Source organism: Cynara cardunculus, unplaced genomic scaffold (assembly GCF_001531365.2).
Source record: "Cynara cardunculus var. scolymus isolate 2C unplaced genomic scaffold, CcrdV1 Un_Scaffold_5144, whole genome shotgun sequence".
Taxonomy (NCBI): domain Eukaryota; kingdom Viridiplantae; phylum Streptophyta; class Magnoliopsida; order Asterales; family Asteraceae; genus Cynara; species Cynara cardunculus.
Window position 1 is genome coordinate 26,716 of NW_020202254.1, and position 8,519 is coordinate 35,234.

At 33.7% G+C, this 8,519-nt stretch overlaps 1 protein-coding gene across 3 annotated transcripts; it reads right to left on the reverse strand.

Moving 5' to 3' along the window:
* Positions 1-2,094: 2,094 nt before the first annotated feature.
* Positions 2,095-6,742, reverse strand: LOC112504294 (organic cation/carnitine transporter 7-like). Of its 3 annotated transcripts, none has more exons than XM_025108233.1 (6): positions 6,547-6,742; positions 5,008-5,276; positions 3,781-4,018; positions 3,134-3,644; positions 2,745-2,947; positions 2,095-2,415 (listed from the first exon to the last, which is right to left on the reverse strand). In XM_025108233.1, the coding sequence occupies exons 2-6, from the start codon at positions 5,274-5,276 to the stop codon at positions 2,164-2,166; spliced, it is 1,473 nt and encodes a 490-aa protein (XP_024964001.1). In that variant the 5' UTR covers positions 6,547-6,742; the 3' UTR covers positions 2,095-2,163. The 3 variants fall into 3 exon arrangements, with proteins under 3 accessions (XP_024964001.1, XP_024964000.1, XP_024963999.1); XM_025108232.1 differs by having other exon boundaries at positions 6,561-6,726; XM_025108231.1 differs by lacking the exon at positions 6,547-6,742 and having other exon boundaries at positions 5,008-5,291.
* Positions 6,743-8,519: the final 1,777 nt, after the last annotated feature.

Below are 8,519 nucleotides of genomic sequence, written 5' to 3' on the forward strand. Positions count from 1 at the left end.
ATGTACTTTATATGTAACTTTTTCTTACTATTATTTGATAAGACAACTTTCTTTATGTCGCCTTGTTATCATCAAATAGGGGGAGATTGTTGATCCTCTCTCTCAGTGATTTGATGATAATCCCTTTTCACTTATACATTGAATTTATGTTTCTGTCTTTTCAGTTCTAGTAATCATCACTGAGCATGTTCAGTGATCGCTGATAAACTTGTATTGTAAATCAATCAGAGACAGCGATACTTCAAGAAGACAACACTCACACCAAAGAACCTTCAGCAAATGTCAAAGACTGAAACTGAAGATAAGAGACTGGCGAGTACGTGATCTGAAGCGGTACTCAGTGATTACAAGTCTGTCTACAAATGTGTGAAGACTACTCAAGCCTCAGCAAATGCTGAAGAGACCTTCAGGTCATTCCAGCATTCAGCGATCAAAGGAAGCTTGCTTAGCACGACTGTTGTTGTCTTGTCCTTATGCACACAAAGGACAAACCCATACCCTTATAAACGTTGGTACGGTATGGAGCCGACTAGTCGACTCTATTATCCACCAACTTTAGGTAAGGATGTCTGCTCATGAATAGTGTTTTTTGTACTATTCACTGTAGCAAAGGACAAGCCTTCCTCTTAAGGCTTGACACGCACTCTAACCCTACCATATTGCATTAAATGCTCAATTAATGCACTAGATATAAATAGAAGTGTTTCTTCTCAATGCAGAGTGCACGCAACTCACTCTCTAAACCTAATTCTTACTTCAAGCATTTTCTAGTTTAAGTAAAAGATCTTCTCTTTACAGCAATTTCTTTTCTTGTTTGCTAAGAACTCGTGTGTAACCAAAGATTGTTTAGATAGGTTTTTATTACCTTATCTTTCCGCAAACAATTTGTAAAATCTGTATTGATCTTCTTTATCAATATATATTTTAAATTTGAAAAATATTGTGTTTGTATTCATCTCCCCCCCCCCCCTTCTACAAACTGTTTTACTATTTTTGTAGACCCTCAATGGACCAACACTATTCCCTTCATTGTGGTGCCCAAAAAGATAGATGAGTGGGGAACATGCATCGATTGTAGAGTCATCAATCAAATAATAGTAAAGTATCACTATCTTATTCCTAGGTTAGATGATATGCTAGATGAGTTGCATGGGGCTATCATGTTTACAAAAAATTATCTTAAAATTGGGTATCATCAGATTAGAAGGTGACGAGTAGAAAACTACATTCAAAACAAAATTTGGATTGTACGAGTGGTTAGTTATGCTTTTTGGACTAACTAATGCGCGTAAGAGATTCATGAGATTGATGAATCATGTGTTACTGAGTTCATTGGCAAATTTGTTGTCTTTTACTTTGATGACATCTTGAATTCTTGATTTATAGTAAAAACATGGAAGATCGCATGATGCATTTACATGTTGTTGTATACACCTTAAGGAATGAATCAATGTATGCTAACTTGAAAAAAAAAACACATTTTGTATGGATAAAGTTGTTTTTTCTATAATTTGTTGTAAGCGGCAAGGGAATTAAAGTGAATCTTGAGAAAGTCAAGGCAATCCAAGAATGGCGAACTCCAACAATAGTTTCGTAGGTAACAAGTTGAGCGATAGCAATACCCTTTGATAAATAAGAAACCTTTCCAACTTTTTAAGCGAAAACATGGCTAAAACCTAATTGGAAGGTATGACATCAAATCAATATCTAACTTTTTTTTAAATGTGACATTTCTCTGGCAAGCTTTCTTTTTCTCACATTTTTTAGATATTCATGGAAACAATTGTTCTCTCTATCTTTAAGGTAGATGTAAGTACAATGTATATCTCACCCCACCTTTCCATACGATATATGGGGCTTGTTTGTTTTGGTGTACTTATTGTGTTTGTGGTACAATATTTATGCAAGCTGAGAGCGCTCTGAGAGTTATTAGAGAGGATATTAAGACAAATGACAAATCCCCAGAACAGTTAAGGGAAACCACATATATGTCTGATATAACACATAAATATATTGACAAATAAACACAAATTGGAATTGTTTAAATATTTAAGGTGATCAAACAATGAAGTTGATGTAACCAACAAAAATATTGACGGTGAAATTCATTTTATTTAAAATTTATTATTGCATGTAAATTAACTTTGATTGATACAAAGACATTCATTGAACCTGTAATACATGTTGAACAGGTAAATCTATATTGTCTGCTAATTCTTTCCCCTTGGTCTCAAATGGAAGCAGCACAACACTTATTCCTGATACAAGTATTGTAACCTCAAACAGAATTACTGGAAGTGTTTGGTGGCAACCACTACCCATCCCAACTGCTATCAGAGGGCATACCATACCTCCTATTCTGCCTATTGCTGTTGCTATTCCAACTCCTCTTGTTCTTAAGTTTGTTGGATACACCTATAAATCCCCCCCAAAATAATGTAAACAAAAACGAAATGATAATTTATATTATGCAATAATATACTATCTTATTTAATGGTCTCATATGGAGGTCTGATATGGGTATAGAGATCATCAAATTTTGTTAATGATATTTGTTCCATGAAAATTGCAACATTGGATGAGAGATATAGTTTTGGGTAAATGTATTGTGGACCCAAATAAAATATTTATCAATTTGTAAAGAAAACTTTTCAAAGATGAAAGTGTTGCAACTGTCATTGGATATCTCAAAATTGAATTTCTTGCCATTTTGATGGGATGGAGGGAATATAACAAATACATACCTCTGGGGCGTAGATACAGACAACGATGAAGCTTGCTGAAATGAACATACGAGCTCCAAATAGAAAGCCCGTGGTCATTATTGGGTTCTGATGCACAACCAGTGGTAGTAATAGAATGAATCCTGCAACGATCATAATCTCCATCGAAATCTTACGACCCAATCTGTCCAATATCAAAGCTGCTATACCAAGCCCAGGAAGCTCTGCAGAATATACCCACATGATCAAATCAGACTTCGTAAGGTTATGAATCCATGACCTCGAAAGGCATTACCACCTAAGGGATGGACACAAATACCACTATGTTAAATGCTTGATGGCCATAGCAGGTAAAAAAAAACTTTTTTACAAGAAAAAACTAAATACAAGAGAACTTCAATCCGGGGTACCTGCCAAGCTAGTGATGAATACATTTATATAGAGGCTAGGATCCTTTATATTTTCCAACTGCAAAGTGGGTGGGTCACATTCACTTTGCCCGGTGCTTAATTGTGAAGTCAACAGTATAATCCCATAATATGAAAATGTGTTGGCAAAGTACAAAAACCATAAGAGAAACGTTGTTCTGATCAACTTTGGTGATAAAAGCATGAGTATGGATGAAGTGCTTCTTCGGGAAGAATCATTGGTTCTCATTGAGGAGAGTAGCTCGGTAGTTTCTGATGACTGACCATTGCTGGCCATATCCTTTATCTGATCAGAAACAAGTAGGCCTACAGGGAGTTCTTTATGGTTGAAGTCAGCTCCCTTTTCCAGAATATAGCGTGCCTCGGTTAATCTCCCTTGTGTACAAAGGTATCTTGGAGATTCTGACACAAGACCATAAAACAGTAGTGCCACAAGTGATGGAACTGCAGATAGTCCAAGTAGCCACCTCCAACCATAGGTAGGCATGATCCACTGCAATAAAATGAAATTAGAAATCAGGAAGAACTTGAGGCTGTACAAACTAAGATGCTGAGCTTAAATATATGTAAAGACCTAGCCCTAAACAGGATAGAGTATAATTATTTAGTTGAAGGCCTTTTAGACATACCCAAGCAAGTGAAGCCTCAATAATTGTTCCAACTGTCCAGAAAACTGAAAAAACAACCATCCAAGCCCCTCTGTTTGGAGTAGGAACAAACTCTAGAAACCATGATGTAAACACATGCCCACAGCCTAGACCAACACCAACAAAGCAACGAAGAATCAACAATGATATATAATTTGGTGCGAAAGCACTTAAAAGCCCGGCTCCGCTTGTTACTATAGCTGCACCAAGGAATCCCTTCCTGAAAGGCAAAGCAACGAGACCAAAAAGAGGTTGAGTAAAAATGATGATTAGAGGTGTGTATATTTGAACCTTTGAAGTCCCAGGAAAGAATATTTGATCTGGCCACGAAGCAGTAGCAGATAGTATTCCTCATGCCAGGGATTTATCTAAAAAATCTTAATATTGGTTTGAGATGAATATTAATCTACTACACTCAAGGGTGTGTATGGTAAAACCCTATCAGACCTCCAGTGGCGAAGGCATTGCCAACTTGACTAAGTTGTCCTGATAACCTCAAAAATACAATGCCATTTGGATTTTTTAGCATATTACCAACTCTCACTGGATGCTATTATTTGCAAGACTTCTGTTGGAATTTCAATCCCTAAGGAAATTCATTACTGGAAGAGAGAGTATGACTACGGAATTTTAATGAAATATGGCCTTCTACCACCATGCAACCTCTATTTATCCCATGGGCATCCATCTCAATCATACATTATCGTACATTGTTAAGTATGTAATGGAAATCACTTTTAGACAAGTTCTAACAAGTCCAAAAACTTACTAGTAAATGCATACTCCGTATTAGCACACAAAAAGATTTGTGATGACCCTGGGCCAAAGGAAATCAATCATTTCATGGTTTGGAATAGCTCGAGATTGTTTTGGTCATCTGTAATTTTCAAATCCATTTACACCATATATAAAAAGCCTAAATTTAGGGTTCTTGTACAAAACCTGAGACAGGATTTTGGGCTTGTAAACGTCATCGAAGGTTCTCAATATAACATAATTTCTCTGATATTTGTCTCTAATCCCTATAGGGAGTCGTCCATTCTTACAGTAACATACCTCCATGTGATGTGGTAGGATGTGTATGGAATTAACATCTCTTGTTCTAATCATATCCAACTACGTATATATAGCATGATTTGCATAATATGGTAAATATCAAGAGAAACTGGAAAAAAATATAAATAGGAATTAAGAGAAAAAGGAACTTACTTTCTTCCATAAGAATCTGACACAACACCCCATGAGTATGCCCCGACCAGCATTCCGGCAAAAGCTACCGTTGATATCAAACTCTCTTCACTTGAAGAGAGTCCCCACTCAGGCTGAATGGCTGGCCCTACAAAGGACAGAAGCATCATCTCCATTGCTTCTGCTACCCAACCGAGTCCAGCATATGCAAGGATAATAACTTGGAAGTTCCCAAACCCAATTGTAGTAAGTGCTTCATCCAATGTATATGCAAATCCTTGATCTCCCATCTGCCAATTAAGCATTAAGAGGAGGCGAAAAAATAAACATAAAGATCAAGATACCACACTTTCCACAATTGTCAACACTTCCAGCACTCAAAGGGCTTTCCATAAGTTTTCAATCATCTCAGTTCATAAATAAAAATATTTCCGCAATACTGCAAATTTTTAGTAAATAAAACATATTCCTAACAACAAGGCATAAATGCTCGTACTTTGTTAATATACACAACCTCAGCTCTATCAGAATAAGCTGTGTTGATTGTTGATGCCAAACCTAGTGCATGTGCATGTCCAAATCAAAATCAATATTGATTCACAGCAAATTTCTATTTGTGTTATAAGTTCAGTGCAATCAGAATTTCTAAAATATTACCATCAACATTTGAATTTCATTTTCACATCTTAATTCAACTATCAGTTTCAAGGCACAGCTTACTTGAAAATTGAATTTAATCCTGTTCATAGCAAGGTGCATATGTTCAAACATTACAACTAAGAGATGCACAGCTCCCTCTGACCCTCTCTCTCTCTCACTCTGCACACCAACCACATCATTACATATCTACTTGTGCTTTTTGATCTGTATCTATATTATTCAATTACAGACCTCATAAAGTTTTCGAACTATGTGAATGCACGTTAACCGGTAGTTCTTATCCTAAGGATATAATTTGTAAGTCTTCACTATCGATACTCGAAATCAATTTTGAATAGAGGAAAAAACAACTTCCAATACTTTATACCTCATTGAAACAAATACACTAACATACAATTCAACGACAGAGAATCTCCAGAAACTATGCAAAATTAACGAGAAATCGAAATTCAAAACCTACACCGCAATTGACTGTATACCTCATTGAAACGATGCACAAGTATACAATGCTACGGCAGAGAATCTCAAGAAAATATGCAAAATTAAGGAGAAATCGAAATTTGAAACTTACACCCGCAATTGACTGAATACCTCAATGAAACAAATGCACTGGTATACAATTCCAGGACAGAGAATCGCAAGAATATATGCAAAATTAATGGCAAATCGAAATTGGAAACTTAAAGCTGCAATTGACTGTTACCTCATTGAAACGAATACACTAGTACACAATTCCACGACACAAAATACGCAAAATAAAGAGAAATCGAAACTGGATACTTAAGCCTGCAATTGACTGTATACCTCATTGAAACAAATAAACTAGTATACAATTCCACGACAGAGAATCTCAATAAATAACGCTAAATAACGAGAAACCGGAATAAGAAAAACTTAAACCTGCAATTCGCTACCTTTGTGTAAGAATTCGTTCTCTTGACATAGAAATTTTGAAAATTCTCCTAGTACACGATCAGAGCAAAGTTTTATTGATCGTAAACGAGCTCAGGTTGAAATCCTCAAGTAATATCGTTGACGAAGCATTGAATCAAATTTCACACAACAGCAATGAGAGAGAAATTTGGGGATTAAAAAATCAAGGGACAGTGGTAATGGATAAAATACGTCAAAACATAACGACCTTTATACACGTTGGTTTAATTTATGTGAATTACCGTTTTATCCTTATTTTTAACGATGAAATATCCTTTAGCTTCCATTTTCTACGGAACTTAAATGGGTTAATTACCAAAGTAACCTTGTACTTGTAAATAATTACACTTTTAACCTTAAATATGAAAACTGTTACAAACTAACCCCCTGTTATGCATTGAGCACCACACAATATGTACAGGGACTTTAATGCAATTAAAATAAATAAAAGGGATGAGACTGACCATTGACTTGACCGGTGAGCCGGTGACATGTCCTCACGGTCGTACATCAAATTGAAAAAATAAATTACAATAATAGTCCTTTAGGTTTATCAAAATTTTTGGTTTTTGTCATTATCTTTTCAAAATCATAAATATGATCACTAAAGTTTTAGATTTGTTGGAGAAATAGTCTATTGACGTTAGATGATAGACTTTTTTTGTTTTTTTGTTTTTTTTTTTTTTTTTTTTTTTTTTTTTTTTTTTTTTTTTTTTTTTTTTTTTTTTTTTTTTTTTTTTTTTTTTTTTTATCTTTTTTATCTTTTTATCTTTTTTTATCTTTTTATTATTTTTTAACGAGTCCTTGTAATATATGTATAACTTGTTAAAATATTCATTTACAAAAAGAAAAGAGAAAAAAAACAACCACATCTTCATGCCCTCCTCCAAACTCTAACGAGGTTACGACCACATCACTGTATCATTATCATTATAAAAAATATATTGTCAAGTCAAAAATAAATTAATTCGCTATTAGATCTAAATTAAATTATAATAAAAAATTGAATTAAAGAAATTGTACAAAAAAATAAAAACTTTTAAATAATTAATTTGATATTAATATCGATATACTTTTTCAAAAAATTATGCTCAAATATATTTTTATTCAAAAGTAAAAACATTATCTTTATCAAAAACACATAAACTGTACTACATCAACAGAGACAAAAATTAAAACAAAACATTAAAATGAAAATGTATCTCGATGCATTGCACGAGTACCCTTTTAGTATAGTATATATAGATTTGTCATCATAATTCAAGTCTTGAAAAATATTGTGACTTCTAAGACTTGAGGCTTGGTCACGCCACCACGCCTCAATCCATTTAGAACCTTGGTTATAACAACATTTTAATCACATCCTTTGATCCATCTCAATCTAATAATTTGGATGAATTTTTCCATTCTTTTATTCTTTTCAAATTCTATCTCAACCTCAATCCCAATCTATATGTATGTTTCTTTATAAGATGAGTTACAGTTATCCTTAAAATTTTAAAAGGTGTCATTTTATATGCTTAATATACAAATTAAAGATACACAACCTCTCCCCTCTTCTGGATGATATTAAAAATCATATCATTTTTTATTTTCTTTATTAATCATTTTTTGTACAATTTCTTTAATTCAATTTTTTATTATAATTTAATTTAAGTCTAATAGTGAAGTAATTTATTTTTGGCTTCAATATAAATTTTATAAAAATAAAGATACAGCGATGTGGTCGTAACCTCGTTAGAGTTTTGGAGAGGGCATGAAGATGGGGTTGGTTTTTTCTCTTTTCTTTTTGTAAATAAATATTTTAACAAGTTATATATATATATATATATATATATTACAAGGACTCATTAAAAAAATCAATAAAAAAATCAAAAGACAAAAATATCGATCATCTAACATCAGTGGACCATTCTTGCAGCAAATCTAAAACTTTAGTG